The sequence below is a fragment of the Sander lucioperca genome, chromosome 13, assembly GCF_008315115.2.
Source record: "Sander lucioperca isolate FBNREF2018 chromosome 13, SLUC_FBN_1.2, whole genome shotgun sequence".
Classification (NCBI taxonomy): Eukaryota; Metazoa; Chordata; class Actinopteri; order Perciformes; family Percidae; genus Sander; species Sander lucioperca.
The window spans coordinates 11,232,997-11,256,368 of record NC_050185.1 but is presented as its reverse complement, the minus strand read 5'-3'; the positions used below and the strand labels follow the sequence as shown (position 1 = coordinate 11,256,368).

At 39.4% G+C, this 23,372-nt stretch overlaps 3 protein-coding genes and 1 long non-coding RNA gene across 6 annotated transcripts; 2 read left to right on the top strand and 2 right to left on the bottom strand.

The window, feature by feature from the left end:
• Positions 1-695: 695 nt before the first annotated feature.
• On the bottom strand, positions 696-22,649 carry rb1 (retinoblastoma 1). 3 transcript variants are annotated; one of them, XM_036008980.1, is made up of 28 exons: positions 22,327-22,649; positions 22,119-22,231; positions 21,429-21,549; positions 20,494-20,597; positions 20,085-20,219; positions 19,953-19,991; positions 19,752-19,801; positions 19,388-19,498; positions 18,940-19,085; positions 18,746-18,823; positions 18,078-18,187; positions 17,900-17,974; positions 17,219-17,306; positions 17,003-17,119; positions 16,851-16,907; positions 16,509-16,540; positions 16,295-16,371; positions 15,911-16,131; positions 4,654-4,769; positions 4,151-4,308; positions 3,642-3,787; positions 3,442-3,546; positions 3,203-3,316; positions 2,944-3,092; positions 2,810-2,840; positions 2,560-2,702; positions 2,351-2,397; positions 696-2,207 (listed from the first exon to the last, which is right to left on the bottom strand). In XM_036008980.1, the coding sequence occupies exons 2-28, from the start codon at positions 22,229-22,231 to the stop codon at positions 2,143-2,145; spliced, it is 2,748 nt and encodes a 915-aa protein (XP_035864873.1). In that variant the 5' UTR covers positions 22,327-22,649; the 3' UTR covers positions 696-2,142. The 3 variants fall into 3 exon arrangements, with proteins under 3 accessions (XP_035864873.1, XP_035864874.1, XP_031175976.1); XM_036008981.1 differs by having other exon boundaries at positions 22,369-22,649; XM_031320116.2 differs by having other exon boundaries at positions 22,119-22,649.
• Positions 7,394-12,211, bottom strand: LOC116064833. Its single transcript, XR_004108614.2, has 3 exons — positions 10,925-12,211; positions 7,958-7,963; positions 7,394-7,406 (listed from the first exon to the last, which is right to left on the bottom strand). It is a non-coding gene; the product is annotated as an uncharacterized LOC116064833 (long non-coding RNA).
• LOC116064831 (lysophosphatidic acid receptor 6-like) lies at positions 9,138-10,926 on the top strand. Its single transcript, XM_031320117.1, has one exon. The coding sequence runs from the start codon at positions 9,567-9,569 to the stop codon at positions 10,656-10,658; it is 1,092 nt and encodes a 363-aa protein (XP_031175977.1). The 5' UTR covers positions 9,138-9,566; the 3' UTR covers positions 10,659-10,926.
• On the top strand, positions 14,221-15,460 carry LOC116064832 (lysophosphatidic acid receptor 6-like). The gene has a single exon (XM_031320118.2). The coding sequence runs from the start codon at positions 14,459-14,461 to the stop codon at positions 15,449-15,451; it is 993 nt and encodes a 330-aa protein (XP_031175978.1). The 5' UTR covers positions 14,221-14,458; the 3' UTR covers positions 15,452-15,460.
• Positions 22,650-23,372: the final 723 nt, after the last annotated feature.

Here is a 23,372-nt window from a genome sequence, read left to right as displayed (position 1 = left end):
AGCTGGAGGGAGTTCACAGCATAGGGAAAAACAAGGAGCTGCAAATGAAATATATACAGATTATTTTAACTACGTTTTCCATACAGTTCTCTTTAAGGAAGTCTGTTTACTATACCTTCTTATCTTTGTCTTGAAACTTCTGTAAGGTTTTCTTTCACCTTTGAACATGTAATGTAACATGTCAGTTTCAGACTCACCCAAGGAATAGCATGTTACATTCAAAGGATGACCAAATACATTTTCCATAGAGCAATCTTGGAACAAATGTCAATTTTTAGTCAACCACAGCCAAAGATGATCATGTTACTCGAGAGTTAATCCAATTACCAGCAGAGGGACATGTTTATCACTCTTTTGAAATCTGGTGTGGAAGTGAAGCTTGACTGGCTACTGACTCTTGTGAGCATAATTTTGCACAGCAGGGGGAGGAAGAGGACCGTTGTATACTTAAAGCTTTTTGTTGTCACTGCAATTCTTTTTGTACAGAAGGAATTAAAACATGACTGATGCCAATTACAATTCCAAAATCTATTATCTGTGGAAGTCCCAGCTTTAATTGGTTTAGAATCACGGTTGAAATATATTCAGTGACAAAAGGAAACCTGAATTGTTCTGGTTTTAAACAAAATGAGGAGATGGGTCTAAACTGTCATTTATCTGAGCCAAATAGTGAATGATCCAGAAGGTGAAGAATATTTAAGAGTCATAAGTTCCTAAAATGGATTTAATGATCACTTTAGCCTTGAGATGGCAAACAGGGCCCTGGACAATAGCTTGACCACAAGAAATGACAAATTTGGCTCGTGAATCCTGAGAAAGAAGAACTTAATTTTGTCATGTTTCGGTTTCATAACTAACACTCATATATTTTTACAAAAGGGTTTCATGATAAGAACAACTCTCCATAAAATGTTTCAAGAGAAAACACAAACCAAAAACAAAATCTGACAGCATAACAGTGTATAAAACTGGAGAAAAAAAACATAACAGCCCTCTCTAAAAGCAAAAAAGAAAATGCATAACTCAACGTTATGCTCTTCAGTCTACACGTAGTGACGTCTATGCAAAGCAAAAACAAAAATCATATTCTCAAAACAAATATTTACTACATTTTCAAGAAACTACTTCAACAATATAAACACATTTTAATTTAAAACTCTGGTAATTGACATTTGTAGCAATATTTTACTTTTCTGGAGTGAAGTCCACATATTAATGCTCTATGTGGTGTGTATTCATTGCTGTATCACCCCCCCCCCCACCCCTCACCCCCCTTCTTAGAAACCTGAAAACTCAGAGTTCCACAAATTAAAATTAGCCAACTTATGTGTAGACAAATGACTGAGAACATAAAAAATAAAGTAGTCCTCTAGTCGAAACACATTAGCAGGTGTTTGCATTTGATGTATGATGTGTTCAAACAAAAGTAACAATAAAACTACACACAAAGAGAAACATTACCCATCAACCAAATCCTATGAATATATATATATCTTTTTTTTTTTTTCTTCACTTAATGGCACAAACTAAACTTTTCAAACAATCCATATGACTTTAAAAGTAAAACTGCTGTGTGAAAAGACATTATTTTTCTTCTAAAGCCAACATTGAATCTTTTTTGGGGAGAGTGATCATGATTTAACACGTGATATGTTGCATCATGATTGAAACATTTGAAATGTCAAAATTTGAAAAGAATCTGTCAAAAATTGAAAGGTCAAGATATGAGCTTCCTGATGTTGGTAAAACTCAACCAATTATTTAACAAGAAAGCCATCAATTTATCTCAACAACGCTCTAGACAATTGAGAACATCTGAGAGTGAAAACAAAGATTTCTAATAACACCCAATAATTAATATCACTCTAAAAACCAAACATACTTAATCTCAAACAAGTCAAAATTCAAATGAAAGTCAACGGTGTCAATCATTATTCAGTTAAAACACTCAATTAAAGTATCAACAAAAACAAGAGGAGAAAGTCCTCAATATTCACATAATACTCCTCAAAGACAAAGTTAAATACAAACTAAAATCCAATACTACATGTACAGAGAAACTTATGTTTCACTTCGTGTGTGAACAGAAAGTAGTGTTCACGTTGTGATAAACAGTGCAGGTCAGTTCAGTAGGTTTTAGAGTTACTCCTTCCTTGATTCTGCGTCCTCCTTCATCTTCTGCTCCTGCATGCGATTCCGAGTGGAGCCTACATTAATCAAATCATCAATATGTTACAAGAACATAGATCCACAAACCATACGATTGACAGAAAGGATACATGAAGAAAAATAACTGGGAATATCCAAAAAACAAAAACAGAATTTAATATATTAAGCAGTTTTCACTTACTCATCTCTGCAAGCTTTTGTATCAGTGTAGAATCTCCTCCAGATTTGCTGTAAATAAAAACTTATAAAGTGAGCCAAACTGAAATATGTGTATGTATACCGTGACAAATACTATTGAGTGAACACTATGAGTATTCTTGACTTAGAGGAACAGTTAATAAATCAGGGTGCTAGTATGCTATTGCAAACATAAGACCATTTGTGACCAACCTGCCATCGGCTTCATCTTGCCCGTCCACATCGAACCGTAACCTCTTCAGAGGCTTTGGAGTGGAGCCGAGATCCAGAGTCCTCTTAAAGGACCGATCGCTGCTGTTGACCATCTGGTTGATCTTCTGGAACCGATTGGACAGCTGCAGATGAAAACAAAACAGAAACAACAGAGTGAGAAAAAATAAATAAATAAAAAAATCATTGTAATGGCAGATTATCCTTTAATATGCAACAAAGAGGCTCGTACCCCGAAAGATTCACCGATTGATACCAGCATTCTGTAAAGGCAGAAAACACAAAATAGTACAATGAGCATAATGTAAAGGATCGTGCTACTTCAACAATCAACACAACAATCTGCCATGAACATGCAGAACTCACCTGGAGCGAGGAGTCATGATACCCGGGGACATGCGCGGGCTTTTCAGAGGGGAGATATACACGTTGTTGCTCCCAGGCACTCGTAGAGGTGAATTGGGGAACTTGTAGGGGCTGCGTGGTATTTGTGGGATTGGAGAGAGAGTGGGTGGCTACAAAAACAAAACAGCAACAATGAGAGGGTATAGTAGCCGTGCACATGTATCTAATTGTGCCTGTATTAAAGTCAAACTGCAGATTCTACATGGGGGAGGTGTCTCACCCTAGTAGATGCATACTGCAGGATGTTGGTTTTCAGCTTCTGCATGAACACTTGGTTGTAGAAGACAATGATGGAGTCATAGTGGCCCTCAGTGATCAACACATGCTTAAAGGTCTGCAACATACAGAGTGATACAAAGAAATGCAATGTTCATAATTAATTTCCCATAAAGTGTGATTACAACAGAAAAAAAAAACAGCATGAAGGGTAATAGTGATATTAGCGTTAAAAGGTGTCACCTCCTGGTTGGTGTTGGGCATGTTCTTGTACGCGGTGACAATGGTCTTGAAGCGTAGATCAACACTCTTCACTTTACATATGGCATACATGGCTGACATCATCAACTACAAGAACAATGAGAAGCAGATTAAAAACGAAACAAGAAAACATAATAAAAGAGCTCCCGAGAGAACAAGAGAGCAAGAGACTAAGTGGTTACCTGGTCGAGGTGGCGGTCTCTCATCAGCTCATGCTCGTGCTGCAGAGTGTGCTGGAACAGGGTCCATATGATGGGCTCCAGTTCAGGGTGGGAGGACAGCAGGTAGGAGCAGAGTATCTTCAGCCTCGTGTAGGCCAGGCGGTACACTACAGCAAGAGGAAACCACAGAGACAGTTGGACATGGAGAAAGAAACCTGAAGGATCTGTGTACTGAATAAAACAAACCGAAAAAATAATGTTTTCATACCTTCTGCAAGCTTATACAGATGTAGTAACTCATTTTTCTTTATTGTATTTTAGTAATTTCCAGTTTATTATGAAGTAAAATTGGAAATCCATCACTGATGAAATTTTAGAAAGATTAACAATTTTTGTTTTGTTTGTAATATTACCCTTTCCATTTGCAAAGTGGAGCTGGCAGTGTTTATCCACACATCGGTTAGTATATAAGTTATCAAGAGAAACCTACTGTTTTGTATGTCTGGAGGAAAACACATCTAAACATTTACATTTTTTATAGAAGAGGCTGAGAGAGTTGGACTTTGGGTGATGTGGAGTCTGGCCGGCAGGCTGGGCCGGAGGCTGAGAGGCAGCTTGAGAGCTGGGCGTGGCCGGGGAATCGGGGGAAGGCAAGACACGAAGGCCTGGACGCATGGGGGACAGGTATCTGTAAGGACAATGGAGAAACCCATTGGGCCCCATCAGTTACACTATCTACATTAAAGTTTAAAAACAATTCCATCGAATGTAAACCACAAATCACGGACAATTAAAGGGGTTGAGAATCAGGTAGAAGAACAGGTTTAAGGCTACAGAAAGGAAGGAGGTTTTTTTTATTTATTTTTTTATACCATGATATTTAACTATGATTTCATCAAAGTGATGAGCTCTCTTACTTATGACTCAGAGTGGTTTCACAACAGGTAAAAAGGTTTTAGGGTCTAAGGTCTCTTAGCTGCTGCGTACCAGCAACTAAAAGACAGACAAATGGATTGTGGGATGTCGGACTCACAGGTCAGCTGCAGTGTGGTTGTGCTGCAGTGGTTGGCTGAAACTGGCTGGGGTCTCCACCTGCTCTGCTGCTCCGCCCTCATGCTCCTGTGTCAGCAGCTCAAACAGCGGGGAGTCCTGCGGAGACACACAAACATGATTATTTACATTTAAGCAAACACCCAGTGCATCCAAACCATGAAGAGAATGACTACACGCCTTTTACTGGAAGGGGGAAAACCTTCCAAAAGCCATGGCTGGAAGAATACAACCCAAATTCAACTTTTACTGATGCCAATTACACTCTTTCCTCTGTAAGAGTTAGCCAATCAATACTTCAAAGCTTCGCAAATATGAAAAGCAGAATTTATATTACTTCTGAGTTTGTAAGTGAAGTCTGTTGCTACTCTGAATTGCATTTTATACGATAAATAATCACAAAACTCTCACTGGAGTTACTACTAAATGTTTATTAGATAATGTAACCTCTGCACTGCAGTTTTATTGACACAGAAAAAACACAGGAGAAACAAGAATCAAGAACAAGAAGAAGAGGATGTTATGAGGGCACCTACTGTGTTTGTTTTGCACTGCAGTGTACCTTATTAAATCACAAATTACTTATTAATTGTGCCTATATTAATATCTCAATAACTTCATGAAGAGCCTGTTAGTTTGGTTTTCCCTGGAGGAACAAATGCAGCATTGATAAAGTATCAGTGCAATCAGGAAAACATTCTTAAGTACAATCACACATCACATGTGAGGAGAGCCTGGTCAGGTACGGTATTACAGCTTGGTTTGGTGACATCCCTGTGCAGTTGAAAACTAAACTGTTACGATTGATTCATACTGCCTGGAAGATCATTGGTGTTAAAGAGCACTTAACACTGTTCACAAAGAATTATGAACAGGCTTCTTTGCGCCAAGCAAATAGAATTGTTAGTGACACGTCTCACATTCTGTACGCAGAATATGAGCTGCTGCCATCCGGTAGGAGGTTTAGAGTTCTTCGCTGCAGACTTAACCGTTTCAAAAACTCATTTATCCCAGTGTCTATTAAGCTCCTAAACAGCTGCAAGTAAAAGGCAGAACAGGCCTGCATGACGATGGAGATTTGTAATTGTTGTACTTGTGAGCTCTCTTTTTTAAATGTATTTTATTTATTTATTTAACTAATGCATTGCGTGACACCATGTTGGGTTTTATACACCATCAGGACCATAGTACGGTCTGTTGTATGGTATTGTACAGTATCTGTTGTACATGCTGTCTGTGTTTGTTTGTACTATGGCTGCAGCATGGGTTAAGTGTCCAAAACAAATTCCCCACAATGTGTGACAACAAAGTTAATCTTGAATCTTGATTTCCTTTGCAAAAAGGCAACTGTCAAATTATAACTACTAGTACAGTGCCTGCTGAAAATGTGCCTGTTTGGAATGGGCCTGTGGTATTGCTGCTTGAAAAATTCTTCAAAACCAATTGTAACCCAAAATTACTTACAGAAGGACCCCAAACCACTTAATATGCAACTCCACTGTATAGCCTACTACTGACTTACAGTGTAGGCTACGTCTACATCAGAGGAAGACATTGTACTTCTATATTTACCTGACAGAGAACGGGGCAGATTCAGAATGTAATCACAAAATATCACAATGAAAATGTGGAGTAATCAGACATTAGCAGTGCGCTACCCACCCGGCCCGTTATGAGAGCTAATCAGCACATATCTGCGTTAATCAACCACCAGAACCGGACTGTTTGTTTGTGCCGAGAGAGAGAGAGAGGTTTAGTGGCTTGACGGTTAACGGTGAAGTTGGGGATTTGATTCGCGGGGGTATTTTGGTGCTGTAAGTTAGCAGTAGACTTAATTTACCCGACCCAGGTTGAGTCTGATGAAAACTGCTGTGTATGCCCAGTTCAGCTCTGAGATTTTCTCGCATTGCACAGCACTGTGAAGGAATAATCTCCGAGATTATGTTCTGTTCTGACTCTGTTTAGAAGTGGTGAATATAGGCTACAGCTCACAGCAACTTAATACTACAGTGAGGAAAATAAGTATTTGAACACCCTGCTATTTTGCAAGTTCTCCCACTTAGAAATCATGGAGGGGTCTGAAATTGTCATCGTAGGTGCATGTCCACTGTGAGAGACATAATCAAAAAAAAAAAAATCCAGAAATCACAATGTATGATTTTTTTAAACTATTTATTTGTATGATACAGCTGCAAATAAGTATTTGAACACCTGAGAAAATCAATGTTAATATTTGGTACAGTAGCCTTTGTTTGCAATTACAGAGGTCAAACGTTTCCTGTAGTTTTTCACCAGGTTTGCACACACTGCAGGAGGGATTTTGGCCCACTCCTCCACACAGATCTTCTCTAGATCAGTCAGGTTTCTGGGCTGTCGCTGAGAAACACAGAGTTTGAGCTCCCTCCAAAGATTCTCTATTGGGTTTAGGTCTGGAGACTGGCTAGGCCACGCCAGAACCTTGATATGCTTCTTACAGAGCCACTCCTTGGTTATCCTGGCTGTGTGCTTCGGGTCATTGTCATGTTGGAAGACCCAGCCTCGACCCATCTTCAATGCTCTAACTGAGGGAAGGAGGTTGTTCCCCAAAATCTCGCAATACATGGCCCCGGTCATCCTCTCCTTAATACAGTGCAGTCGCCCTGTCCCATGTGCAGAAAAACACCCCCAAAGCATGATGCTACCACCCCCATGCTTCACAGTAGGGATGGTGTTCTTGGAATGGTACTCATCATTCTTCTTCCTCCAAACACGGTTAGTGGAATTATGACCAAAAAGTTCTATTTTGGTCTCATCTGACCACATGACTTTCTCCCATGACTCCTCTGGATCATCCAAATGGTCATTGGCAAACTTAAGACGGGCCTTGACATGTGCTGGTTTAAGCAGGGGAACCTTCCGTGCCATGCATGATTTCAAACCATGACGTCTTAGTGTATTACCAACAGTAACCTTGGAAACGGTGGTCCCAGCTCTTTTCAGGTCATTGACCAGCTCCTCCCGTGTAGTTCTGGGCTGATTTCTCACCTTTCTTAGGATCATTGAGACCCCACGAGGTGAGATCTTGCATGGAGCCCCAGTCCGAGGGAGATGGACAGTCATGTTTAGCTTCTTCCATTTTCTAATGATTGCTCCAACAGTGGACCTTTTTTCACCAAGCTGCTTGGCAATTTCCCCATAGCCCTTTCCAGCCTTGTGGAGGTGTACAATTTTGTCTCTAGTGTCTTTGGACAGCTCTTTGGTCTTGGCCATGTTAGTAGTTGGATTCTTACTGATTGTATGGGGTGGACAGGTGTCTTTATGCAGCTAACGTCCTCAAACAGGTGCATCTAATTTAGGATAATAAATGGAGTGGAGGTGGACATTTTAAAGGCAGACTAACAGGTCTTTGAGGGTCAGAATTCTAGCTGATAGACAGGTGTTCAAATACTTATTTGCAGCTGTATCATACAAATAAATAGTTAAAAAGTCATATAGTGATTTCTGGATATTTTTTTTTTAGATTATGTCTCACACAGTGGACATGCACCTGCGATGACAATTTCAGACCCCTCCATGATTTCTAAGTGGGAGAACTTGCAAAATAGCAGGGTGTTCAAATACTTATTTTCCTCACTGTATATAGAGTCTGGCTTTTATCCAGCAATCATGTAGCTAACGTTGGAAGCAGGAAAAGAGTCAAAGGCGGTAACATCCCCCCCACCCACGCTGTTGTAAAGCATTCTGCATGTGGCGTGTGTGTGACGTGCAGGTTACCTTCCCCCTCCAAACACGGACACACATATATGTCTCACTTTATTAGACAAATGGACTGATAATATAACTGTTCCTCATTTTATGTTGAGCCAAGGACACTGCCAATAGTTCCTATCAAATGTTGGTCACACACACACACACACACACACACACACGAATACCAGTATGTACACACCAAGACAAAAATCTACGATGAGATCATACAGGGAAGTGGGTGTGGGTTACTACTCATGGATATACATAATGACTGCAGGTATGTACTTGCTATCAGTACATTCTCCGTGTCACACATGCCCTGCCCAGCTGACGCCACAGACACATTTCAAAAGTACAAGTTATTTGATTGCAACAGCATTCAGTGACATGGATGCCAACACTGCAATGTTTTATTAGGTATAGTAAAAGTTCTGTTTAGATTAATTGTTTAGCTTAGGGTCTCTAAAGGGATGGGAGGTTGATCTAAACACACCTGTAGCAGTCAAGAAGAAAACACTTCCTTGTTTTTAATTTAAAATAAAATTAAGGACCACACAAATTTCAGACTAGAGTCTAATTGTTCAAATTATAAAAAAAAAAAATAAGAGCTAAAACAAAGCAGCGATGGGAGGACTTTGGCCTGGTGGAGGCTCCTCCCTCTGTGTTTCAACAGTTCAGTGAGTTTTGTGTTGGAGCCTGACTTGCAGGCTGCTACAAGATTTTTGATTTACGATCAGGCAGGGGCAGAGCAAAACCTCTGGAGCATACGAGTAACAATCACCATGCCCCAAAGCTGCTGCAGGAACCAACAGGAAACAAGCAAAGGGAAGAACCACTCGACTGTTCAGAGATGAGGGGAGGCACATGACTCTTCTCTCAAAGGGATACACATTTCAACTGTGAAAGACAACTGGAAACAACTGAAAACCTTACTTAAATGAGGATTATTGGATGTGCAGGACAGTTTTCACACACATCAAGAAGGACTTTGGATACTAATACAGGTATTTTGTGGAGTTACAGCATACTTTCCAGTATTTCATAACAAAACCACAACATACATTTTCGCTGCCTGTTGCACATGGTGGGATTAACAAAATGGATTTGTATGACACGATTTAAGAGAACATTTTTTACTCAATGTTACAAACTTAACGTGGTTTAAAAATGAATGACAGCAGCACACAAGGATATAATGTCACTCAAAATGACATGAATTGCAACAAGAGTGACAACTTCAAGTACCCTTTGTATAGCTGGGTTTTCAGCCTGGTGTTTTTATTTGGACTTGTCTTCAACATGGTGGCTCTATACATTTTTGGCTGTACACTGAAGCTGCGGAATGAGACCACGACATACATGATAAACCTTATAGTTTCAGATTCTCTCTTTGTCCTGACCCTGCCTTTTCGGATCGTTTACTTTATTAAACGTGAATGGGTATTTGGAAGCGTGCTCTGCAAGATCTCTGTGGCCCTGTTCTACACCAACATGTACAGCAGCATCCTCTTCCTCACCTGTATCAGTGTTGACCGTTTCCTGGCCATTGTGTACCCATTCCGGTCCCAAACAATTCGTACTAAGAGAAATGCCAAACTGGCCTGCTGTGCTGTGTGGGTGATGGTTCTTTCTGGAAGTATACCCACTGGGTTCCTTTTGGACACCACCTCACCCATAAATGCAAAATCCTCCTCAAACTTCTGCTTTGAAAACTACTCCAACAAACAGTGGAAGGCTGAGCTGTCCAAGGTGGTGGTGTTTATTGAGACTGTGGGCTTCATCATCCCATTGATGCTCAATGTCTTCTGCTCCATCATGGTGCTACGGACACTGAGGAAACCCCAAAACATCAGCCATGGAGGGAACAACAACAAGGCAAAAATCTTGAGGATGATCACAGTGCATCTGCTCATCTTCTGCTTTTGTTTCATCCCCTACAATGTTAATCTCATCTTCTATGCCCTGGTCCGCTCCAATATCATAGTGGGGTGCAAAGCAGAATATGTGGTCAGAACCATCTACCCCATTAGTCTGTGCATAGCAGTAACCAACTGCTGTTTTGATCCAGTCATATACTATTTCACTTCAGAGACCATTAAGAGCTCCATGAAACGCAAGTCCACAGTATGGCACTACGGTGCCAAGCTGTTCGACAGACTACAGATGGACAGCACACAAAGCAGTCCAAATACAACACACAAAAGCCTGACCCCACGGACTCAGAAATTCAAAGTGTTTGACAGTGAGTCTACAATCTAATGACAATTCTATTATGGGACATGATTAATAATTCAGTGATTGCTGGTGAAACTTGATTTGAATCTGAGGATGTATGTGGAAGTGGAGTGGCCTTGAAGATCATAACAACAAACACAATGGTTACTAAGGAGTCACTCTTTCCTCTACTGGACAAAACAGAGACTTGTGAGTCAATGAGTCAATAAAAGAGTGGAACAAGTCCAATAGGAAACATTTGAAAGTGTGTTGCAGCATAAAGACCATTTATCATCAGGCTGCCAATTCACAATGAGTTTATGATGTGTACTAGTTGAGATGGTGCTGCCGAAGTATAAGCTTTTGCAAATAAGAAATTGTAACTGTAGTCTTATTCCTCAGAGAAGATTCTCCTTTAAGATAATTCTGCTTTGGCAACGCTAAACCAGTATTACTCTTTTATGTACTGTACTGTGCAGTTTCTATGTAGTTGTGGCTACTTTATAGAGCAGCATGTTCTATAACAGCTTTTACTACCCATTATATATATATATACACTGAAAGTGAATAAAAGAGGTATTAACTTGAAGGCTTTCGAGTTGTTTTTTTAAATACTTGTTTGATAGAGTGGGGTGTTGTGAAATATTGGACATTAACAGGGTTATCAGTTGTTCACATGCAACTCTCTATGGGTGCTGCCAAATCATTTGTCGACTGATTACTCATACAGGTACTAACAACCCAGCTACAGGTACTGTGGTTGATTGGCCAGTGCCATGACTGCACAGTGAGTCAATACAATTTCAAAAAGTAGATTACAGGTGTCGTCAATATTTGACAGATGCATTGCGTCAGCCAACACTGCACTAACAATGCCAATGCCCTTATCTAAATAATGATGATCAAAAACAAAAGAAATTCAGACTAGAATTTGACGTTTGATGAGAATAATTTAAAAAGATCTAAGCCAGAGTGACCACGTTTGTTTCCTATGGACTAATGGGAACAGTGAAAACACAGTTCACAGTGTAAATAGAATATGCTGCAGCTTGAATTTTGTTCATTCTTCTAAAAGCTGCCTGCTGCAAGACCGAGTGCTATTGGATTCCTGTTGAGACCCCTGAGGCTCTGTACTGACAAGGGTAGACTCATCCCCACCACTGAACTGGATTGTGAAACAAACAGACGAGCGACAACAAGCCTCTTGAGGGAGAAGCATGTTTACAAAAAAGAGCACAGTGGTGGTTGCTGCAACCCTGAGACAGAGCCGGTGAATATTCCAGAATTTAAACTTTAAAAACGGTTAGAAAACAATTAGCAATTGCTTAAATCTTATTTTGCCTAAGCCACACTACACCATGTAATACAAATAGGCTTGCATATAAGAATATTTAAATTATAGACAATAATAATATTGTTAATTGAGTATGTGCAAAGAGGGTTTGTTGGATTAAACAGTAAAACAAAACATCTCATTTTCCTTTGTATTGATAATCATAACATGAAGGTAAGATTTCTTTTTTTAAAGTGAATAAATCAGTTATTTCTCAATCAAGACATGTCTTTCATATGTTATTTATATTTCTATCCAATTAAAAATGTGTGTGTAGCTAAGTTGTGGTGTGTGCCATATCAGCCTACTGTTCTCCAAATTATTCAAACAGGCACTCAACTCTACTTTAATGACATGCCAATTTGTTGGTGAAAATCTGATGTGAATACTAGATGAATTACTTCTTTTCTCAAGTGCAAAAGACTCACATTTTGACACAACATACATTTTTATCAGTCATAAGGACCTGTCCTGAAGGTTTTGACTTCATTTGGATAATAGCCATGGACTGAGATCTACACTCACTTGTTCCCTTAGAGCGCCGGTCCCAAGCTGACACACTGACAGATACACTGCTGTATAGTTTCAGTGAATTATTGCTATTCCTTTATCTGTATAGTTGATGATTAACTCCAATCAGTTGTGCAGGTTTTTAATAAGCAGCCATAAACAGGATTCCCACCATAAAGGTAATGAAACAATATGTGCTTAATTGTAAGGCTAATCACAAAATTCAGTTGATTGACAAAAATAGTTGGTTAAGACCAGATAACGAGTCTATCCTTAAGCCAACCTATTGATCAGTACTTCTAAAGCTCATTCAATATTTTTACAAAATGAGCTAAGAAATAGGTAGTAAGAAAAAACCACAAGAAGTGTGCGTAGGAGAGGTGAGAGGGGAGAGAGAGGGGGAGGGGGAGACCCTGACCTGTGTGTGAGTGTGGGCGTGAATGGCTCTGATCATTAGCATGAGCATCATAAGAAGTTACCCTGCTGCTGAACACCAGCTGTCTGGAAGAATACTTCATCACACCATCACTGCATTGTTGAGATACTGATACTGGTGAGTGATGAAGTTTTCTGTTTCAACATTCTTCTCAGTTGTTCTTAGCTTGAGTTTTATATGTACAGTATATAAATTGATTTTCATAAAATGAAGACAGCAATAAACTGTAACAACTTATCAAGGTGTGGTGGAAACTTAACATTTTAGGGTCCACAAAGATATTGAAGACAAAGATTAGGAATAATATTGTTTGTATGCGATATTTGAGAATGTCCTGGGCTTTTACATGTAGGAAACCAAATTAAGGCAACATAATTATTGTGATCACGACACAAATCTGCTACATGACTTGCAATTCTTAAAGATCACATCAAGATCAACAGTTTGCTCATCAGACACTTAGTATTGGTGATAACTGAATGATTATACAGGAGTTATTATCAGATCACCAAAGCAGACAACTAAATTATGTCAGGAGCAAAAAATAAAAGGGGTTGAAGAAAAAAAAGTTTTAAATGCATTAACCATGTCATAGAAAAAAATGTCTTATCAAATAGTGTCACTGAGAATTAAAAAACTTAAAACAAACTTAAAGGTTAATTGAGAGACTACTCAAAAGTTGACTGAAAGTGATAGTATAGTGATGATCAGCCGATGTGCCTGTACTCAAACTAATCTCACAATTGTATTTTTGAAATGAATGTTCAAAGGCAAAGTATCATAATACCATTAGTGTTAAAATAAGAATGGGAGCCCTCTTGTAATTCCTTCGACAGTGGTATTGTTTCAACTCAAAATTGTGTGTCATTTTGTGAAGGGAGCGTTTGGACGTGTTTAACAGCCTCAATTCCTGGTGAACCGGTCACAAAAAAGGAAAAAGATGTAAAACAACAGAAGAAAAGTCCCAAAAATCATGATGACATATATGCCAAACGCATGAAAAACGCATTAGTTAAAAGTGCTTATAATCTGACCCTTCCTAATAATGACTGAAAAAAGGCTTAACTGGATTTTTTTTTTTACGCACTACAAACTACATACTTAAAAATGAGCAGTAAAATCCACACCTCTTACAATCTCAATGAAAGATTAACTTCATGAGCTTCACTTAATGTGAATTTACTCCAGGACAACAGATAACATTGTGAGGTGATTCTTTTTTCCCCACTCTGCCTGTAATGAAGCCAAATGTTTGCTTGCTTTATGAGAGCAGGAAGTTGCAGTTAAAACTTTATTGACAGATTGACTGTCGTCCTGCATATCATATATAAATTCAGTTATGTTAGCCGTGGCAGTGTATTCATGTCATCTCAGCAAATTTACATTACATAAAACAGCAGACATTTTGAGTTTATTAAGTTTTTACTTGCCACAGGTTTAACTCCAGCAGAAGCAACTGAACCTGTTCCTTCCTCCCATCTTATGTTCACTTCAACCAACCCAATTCCCTCCAGATATTAAAAAATCAGTAATTTAAAGTGTTGGAGCAGCAAATCCTTTTTGGACATGGAGCTGTGGAATATGACTGATACGCCAGCCAAGCCATTTTCACCTCTGTCTAATTGCACTGTTGACACGAGCTACCGCTTCACCTTCTATCAAGTGTCCTATGGTGTCATCTTCCTGCTGGGGTTGGCCACCAACAGCCTAGCTCTGCGCAGACTGTGTCTATCTCCCTGCACCATGAACAGCACAGCCATTTACATGGTCAGCCTGTCAGCTGCCGACTTGTTTTTTGTAATTTCTCTGCCCCTGAGAATCTACTACTACCACCAAAAGGCCAGAGCCTTGTCCTCCAAGACAGGATACCAATCCAGTTGGACTCCTGGGGTGGCATACTGCCACCTCACTTTCACCCTTAAATACATCAGCCTGTATGGGGGCATCTTCTTCCTAGTTTGCATTGCTTTGGAACGCTACTTTGCTGTGGTGTATCCGCTGGCTTCAACACTCCGCAGGCTGCGTGTTGCACAGCTGGTTAGTGGGGGGATCTGGTGCCTGGTCCTCGGGCTCAGTGTGAGTCTGCCTCTGCTGCGCTCTGCAGCAGCTGACCAACACCAGCCCTGTCTGCTGGACCCGTCCTCGCAAAGCCACCGCACCATCATCCTGGTAGCTCTGGCCTTAGTCCTAGGGTCATTTCTGCTGCCCACTGTGCTACTTCTCTGCAGCTACTGCAGAGTGCTGAGTGTGCTTCGTCGGCCGAGACACTGCTCCCGCAGCCAGCGCCACAGCCGTCGCCACACTCTCACTGTTATTTACTGGGTGCTAGGCATCTTCCTGCTGTGTTTCGTCCCCTATCACATCAACCTCCTGGGATACACCCTCACACACGTGGGTCTGCTGCCCCATTGTGGCCTGGCCAAGGTGACCAAGGCTGTGCACCCCGTGGTGCTATCACTAGCAAGCCTCAACTGCTGCCTCAACCCACTCATCTACTATTTCTCCAACAGCCTGGTGAACAGGGAGGCGCCCTGTGGTGGAGGGAGTGGCAGCCAGTGACACAGATCATTTCTTTATCGTTATCTTAAGAGCACTGACTGAAACTAAAACAACTGAAGATAACTCTGCTTGTGTTAAATATGTTATCTGTATTTATGGCAGAAATTGCAATGTTGAACAGGTTTCGTGTGTTCACCGCACCTCTGGAGCAGTCTGGGGTTCAGTGCCATGCTAAGAAGCACATTGTCATCTTAGTTATTTTGTCCAGTATACTTTGTCAGTACAAATTCAATGTGTTTGTGAAATATTGATATGCAATGACATTTTTCATATGTAGTGAATGTGGAATTTGTGTGAAACCTGCCTCATTTTACAAAAATTGCTGATCAAACATTATGTAGTAGTATGTTGATCTTGATCTTATGTCATTTACGTTATTCTTAAACTGTAGCAATAATATATTTAAAAAATCTTTTTTCTTTAATAAGCATACTGTGGTAGTGATGAGATAAAACTGACCGTCCTCCATGCAATCCTCTCCATGATGAGGTTCTCGCAGGTCTCCAGATGTTTGACGATATCTTTGCTCAGAGTGGGCTCAGCCTTGATGAAACTCTCAATGACTTTGTAGAAGTCAAAAGCAGCCAGGTTGACCACATCCAATATCCAGGGGAAACACACGTCCGTTTCAACTGGATCACCACCACCATGGTTGTATCCCCCAGTTTTAAAACTGCTCTCTAACCATGAAGAGCAAACAACATTATTACAACTCGTCGCACATCTACAGGACATGTAAACATTTACCTGCATCATTGATAATTGTAAGATACAACACAGTTACTTCAGAGTTAGTAGGTGACTGCATCGGTTATTAACTTGTACGAAAATTACGGGACACACCTCCATATGTTGCCATCACCACCTCCAAAGCACAGGCCAGCAGTGATGTGTGGAATGTGGAGTCATTGAGGAGTTTACTGGAATCGAAATCATATGGCTTAGCTCAAGGAAAATAACGCTTCACTTACAAGTAAAACAACAAAAAGCATACATGCACAAGTGAATACACACCACAACTGACTAGCTTTATGATCGTGATTACTTAAACGCATACCTGAAATTTTGTACAGACAGTCGCTTCTCTTCCTACAAAATGGGGAGGGAAAACAACATAAATACAAGTTATTTCAGACATGCTTCTTTTGCTCTACACTCTGTTCTGTAAACAAAAGCTATAAAGCAAAGTGGAAAAAAAAAACAAGACATCAAATATATTAGATCATTGCAGTCGATTTATCAATTGTGGTTTTCTGAGATACATTTTTGTGGGTAAACCCGTGAATGGCAATATTTCAAATAACTTGAAGTTCTAAACAAATAAACAATAAAAATACACAATCATTGAATAAAACAGTTTAAAAAATATATAGATAATAACATCAAACAAATCAAGTACCGATTTCAGCATTGCCTCCATGACTTTATAATACAGTCTGACACCGAGTTTAAATCTCTGAAAGACAAAGAAATCAAGTCAGACATGAAATCATTTGAGCATAGTAAGTACTGCCTCTGTTGCTCATTGTCTTGCTCAGTGTTAGTTCATACCTGCCAACCAAGTACTACACAGCGCGGGCCGACTGCCTGACCAAACCTTTGGCTGAACGCCTGTCCGAGTGTCTCCAACCGCTTCAGCACAGCCTGCGTTGGGTCCACGGTGCAATTCTGATGACAGGAAAGAGAAAACACAGAAAGTCAAATTAAGTTAGTAAGATGCAGCTTCAAGGGGGATTTTAATCAGTGGCAACACTTTTAGAGACCCACTTTGAAATATGTAGCCAGGTTAGTAGATGGCTGATCCCCACTGGAGGTGAGATCACCCCTCAACTGCTGGATGGAGGTCATGGCAGCTCTGATGAGACAAAACAATAAATCAGACATCAGACATAAACTCAGTGAATTATGCCCAATAATATACATACTGTGCAAGAAATCCCAGAACAATCTCAAATGTTTGGTTTTCCAATTGTGGATACATATACACATTCAATTAATATTAACTTTGCTTTTAAGCATTTTATAATATCTTTATAGATATCATGGTATACTTTAATATTTGGAAACAATCATTAAAACTCCTGGTTTATCTTTACCTTTCCACACCAACTGTGAGTATTAGGGTACACAAAGAAAAAAACAGCGCAATAAAGGCCAGTGTACTAAATCACTTTGTTAGTTACTAATTTAGTACATCTTATAGTTTTTACTGTCAATTTCTGTGTACTTTGGATGGATTAAAAGCAGAAATATCAGGTTTTCACCATAAACTGTCTATTGCTTTTTCAGTCCCTAACGACTCGGATTATTCACTTTCAGCAAGTTTCAAATGTACCAGTTGGCAGCTGAGCAGCATAGAGTGTATACAGACTCTCAGGTGAAACTGTAATAATGTTAATGATTGTAAACAATGATTGATAAAATCAACAGGTGTGTGTGACTGCTGACCTGATTGGAGTCTGGGGAGGGATGAGTACGTCTTCATCTGGCAGGTTCTTTTTCGGCGTTCTCTCCACCTGTGATCTGAAAATAGCAGCAGATTATTAAACACGTTTCTATAAATGATTTTAATAGATTAACCAGACCAACGTCAAAACACTGAGTAGTGAAGAAAAGAAGAAATTACATTTCGACTTTAGGCAGAAGAACTGTCTCATCTCCATCAAAAAACAGCCGTCCATCGATGTCTCTACTCTTGAGGTAGTGCTCTTCATATTGTTGGTTGAGGTCATTCGCCTGTGGTGAAAATTAGAGACCGAGGTTACTCATAGTTAAGAGCATCCCTTCATAATTCAGAGATGTGCTGTAAAATAATTTGGCCCAAAATCTCACTGAAAACGTAACAGGTTTTTGTTCCAATTTACCCAGGCCCCTCATAGGTCAGATCAATAAAATGAGGTTATTTACATAAGACACGTATGTACGTATATAATGTGCACCACCTGTCCGTTACTGGGGTAATGCAACAGTAAAATAGGTCTTGTATCCTTCTTGAAAGAGTGTGTCGGTGTCAGCAAACAGTAGCATCCTGTCTCCTTTGTTTTCATACCTGCCTCTGCAATATGCTACCCTTAGACACTACAAAATGATCCCATGCTTGAGTACACATTTTCCTGACACCATGTATGCAAAAACCAAACATGTATAAGCACCACAGAGAACAATCAACAGCTGTCAGATACTTAAACGTTCAACAATGGCAACAGCACGCAGGACAAAATAACTAATGGAAACAGTAAGTAAATACAGATAGTGAAACCAAACAGTAAAGCTAGTATCAACCCCCCCCCACACCTGAGGAAAATCTGAAGATCTCGAAAAATCCAGCGAGTCCAGGAAAGTCGAGAAACTGGTCTGGTATACATTCTTCACCTGCAAATACAATTGGCATAAAGGGGCAAATGAGGCCAATTACACAGAACCGAGGGCAAATAAATGAATGTATTATAACTGTAAGAACTATACACAGGGGGGGGGGGGGCTCAGACCTCTTCTGCATTGCATTCATTCTCTTCGCACAAGGTTTTGAGAAGCTGCAAATCCACCTCCGGCTCCGGAGGTCGGAATTTGGCTTTGCTCTGGTTGCGGCGTGATGTTCGTGTTGGAGGGCTCTGAACTTTGCTGATAGCTGATTCTGAAAGAAAAACATTTAAGGGCTTAAACACATCTCTGGCCATAAACAATAAACCCTTTTATGACACTATATACTATACATACTTTTAAGCAAAAAACAACTTGAAATCACATTAGGTCTACAGCAAAAAGAAAATTCAATCATGTTTACATCCCGACTCAAATATTATTTTTTTTTTTCCTTTTTTTAAATATTATACATACATACATTTGTTTGACTTTTCTGACCTGGTTGTATTATGAGATGTCAGAAAGGTTAATGAAATAAAGACAGAGGTTGTAGTAAATGACACTGAAGCTTACTGTAAAGAGGCTGCAGAAGGTCTGGAGGGCAGCGCTTGATGAATGACTCCAGTGTACAAAGCAGCAACTGGAATGATATGACCAGGTCATCCTCCATCTGCAAGGCCCTTCCTGCAAACAGCGGAGATGCAGCACATGAGAAGCAGCATCACAATACTACCACGGCCGACTAGAAACAATAGAACTGTAACCGTGAGGAGAAACATTTTCATCAATTCATTCGAGCTCTACAGCTGAGCACGAAAAAGGAAGGAAGGATGGTAAGAAGAAGATGAAGCAACATGAAAACTATTCCATCAAGTGTATTAACAGCTTGATCCTACTTGTTTTTGTTGTTGTTAATGTGTTAAAAGGCCTAACCTACCTTTGGCCAAAAGAAACATTGTCCAGCAGCTCCGCATGGTCTCCCTCTCCCTTGGAAAAGAGACACTGAACCATTAATCATAAACCTGCATCACATATTTTATAACAAGCCCTCAATTATCAAACACAAGACTATAACAATACTAAAAAAGGAGAGTGACTAGTTCATTGTGTTCATGTGGTAAAGAAGTATCCAACTTACTGGTCATCAGAAACCAAAGCAAAGATTTTTTTGCATGTTCTGAAACAAAACAAATGTTAATGTCAATTACAATTTTGACCAAATATTTCGGTATGAATCAAGGACCTGTACTGTACTGATGTGTTCACTCACTTCTCAAACCGCTGGTAGAGAGCCAGCGTCACGTTATACTTCTTCTCCAGTCGTGTCAGTGCTGAATTCACCTTTGTACTTATGGTATCCATGTTTACATCTAACTTCCTCACCAGATCCACAAACTGCATTACACTACAAAAACGGATTCATTTGTGTGAGAGATAAAATAGAAATTGTATAAAACTGATAAAAAATAAGGATACAATTGTAAAACCAGACTAAGGGTTCAGATTTTAAAACTTTTTTTAAACTAAAATAATCCTCAGCATTGCATCTCAGTTTGGTGGTGCAAAAAGCAGCTATGTGTTATCCTTTTACAGAATGTGTATTCAAATGACTGATATTACATGCATTAATGTGTAGGAGTATTTGCCAATAACATGCATCATGCAGAGTAAGTACTTACTTTAGACTGACTGCTTTCAGAACCTGAGTTAAGGTGAAACAGGCAACATCCATGTCTGCCCCAGACACAAACAGACAAGCCCCCCACACCCTTTTCTCACTGTCCTGAAATGAAATGAAAAACGTTTTCAATTTAACTATAAAACATGCAAAAAAAATGTAATCACTGATACCCTAGTGGGGAACATTAATATTATCAAATATTATTTATTATTAAAACATAAATCAAATAGATCTGTTAGAACAAAGCCATACCACCTTGTAGATTATAATTGTATTTCATCAAAACCACTTCTGTCCACCTTTGTTATAGATTTCATTTAACAGAGATTTAGAAACTGAAATGGCATTTGGACTGTGTACTACAGATTAGTATGAACTGACTTGTTAGCTACAACTACAGCAAAACAGATTAATCTCACATTTTACATTTAATCTCAATGATAACGCTTGTCACATAACACTTGTGACAGTGTATATGAGACATGTGTCTCTTGCTTATTATGTGCAGTTCATTCTCATCTGCTCTCCTTTCAACAGGGGTGGAAAGGTAACTTTTTGAAAGAAATGTAATTGAGTAGTTTTTTAATCTACCGAATTTCTTTGAAAATTAGTGACTATACTTGCATGCAAGTAAATTTCTGATTCTGTATTCAGCTAGAATTTCAAAGGCAAAAACAACATACAGTAGTTTACAATTACTATGGATAATGCATTTCCATTTGATATTTTCCCTTGTAAGGCAAATTTTAGAAAGCTTTCCAAGAAGCAACACCAACATGGAGAGGGTTTGGTTGTGAGGGCCAAAGGGCATGTTCTTTTTAATGGTTGCAGTGTGAATGCCATAGTGGTCAATTTATTCAGTATAACAGTGTACAGTGTATATATATATATATATATATATATATATATATATATAAATAAAGAAATACATACAGCTATTTCATTCATGGAATCTTGAACAGTTTTCCACAGCGTCCAGGCACGGTCACACACCAGGTCTGTCACATGAAGGCTCTTACACAGGGTCACAAACTCAGCATCCTTGTCTCTGTGTCTAAAGGATGAAGGCCATAAATCAATATCATGGAAAACACAAACAAAGAGATTTTGACAGGGACAATGTATGTCTCTTGGAATAATTTGATGTAGTATGTCTTTTATGTGAAAGAACAACAAGAGATGAATGTATTAGAAAGATATTAGAATAAATTAAATTAATGAATCTAAAATCTCACGGACCCATGGGGGTCCCCGGGCCTCACTTTGAGAATCACTGGTTTAAGGATATCAAAACATGCTGCACAGACATGTGCACAGATGACAACTCCCCTGACTGTTAGCCAAAGTCTGTATCAGACTCAAATGTGTATTTGTATATTGTAACAGCGTTACATCTCATTTTACATCTGTGACTAAAGAGTTATAGTCTGTGTTAGCTCTAAACAACGTTACAGGCCTGACTAGTTGGCAGAAGCTAGCAAGTGAGCCTGACGGTTAGACACATTCAGCTAGCTTGGAAGAGTAAACTAACATCAGGCTACAGTATGAACACATTTTAATTCGCTGACTGCTGACATACTACGGAAACCTGAATTAACGTTAGGCAAAAATAACGCATCTTACTTTTTAGCAGATAACGTTAATTTTGGACTCTCCTTCTTGTCTGTAGAGGCACTTTCAGCACTCTTCAGCTCCTTGCTCTGTGTTGTCCCAGAGTTGCGCTTTTTAGGTGGCATCTTGGTATCCGGTTACCGAACAGACAAATATAACTATTAAAAACAGAAATATGTTTTGAAGGCAACAAATAAGGCGTAGTAAATTTAAATCCCACTGCACGAGTTCCGTGGCAACAATACAACAAAACCTGACCGACTTCCTGGAACCGTGGTGAAGTGGGTGTTCGTTTTGTGTCACCAAAGTGCGCGGCGGAGTGCCGGTGCCGCGGGTGTCTCAAGTTTTAGACGCCCTTCACAGTCAGTGTTCACAACCCCGTGTATACTAACCGGCTCACTGAGTTTATATGATCGTTTGGCTCTGTTTAAACCCAGCAATGTCGACACTTACATTAGATACCCGGTTTATCGCTTCATATTTATCTTAAGCTCCCTTTCACTAGGATCACGTGACACATCGCAAACGACTTAACCCAAACTCAAGAGATGAAAACGCGGGAAAATATCTACGCAACATCCGCTCATTAGCATTTATCCCGCCATCCAGACGAGTCACAAAGGCTCTACTGCCTAGTAACGTTACTGTAGCTAGAAAGAAGGCGACTTATCATTTCAACTAATCTAATGTAATTATATATTTATTACAATAATGTAGACCGTGCATATGTTGATTCGGTGCCCCCCACCCCTTCGACCGATTTTACGCTGTTTATCTTATGTGTATGTTTGTTTTCATTTCTTTTTACGTTACACAAATCTTCACTTTTTTCACTTACATTACTCAAGGAAACATTAATTTCAGCATTATCACATAGGCTATAATCAATTATCTTTGGTCAGTGTAACATTTCCTTTTTCATTTAATAAAGACAGCTACAGTTAAGTTTTAGTAAACGACCATGGATTAAGCCTACCCTGCATTCTAATCTTTGTGAAACCATGCATTGCCCTCTTGCGGTAATAATCACACATTGCTATTTCAAGTGAACACTTTGGGAAATAGACTTTATTGCCCCCATTCAATTCCATTTGAACAAGCAGGCCACCTTATGATCACCATAAGTTTATTGTTTCAAAACTAATATTCTGTAGGGAACTCTGAAAACTCAAGTTAAGTAAAACTGATCTTGGCTATACACTCATCTTACAGTTGTATATAGTTTTCATCAGACATCTTTAAAATGAAAAATATCCATAAGTCACA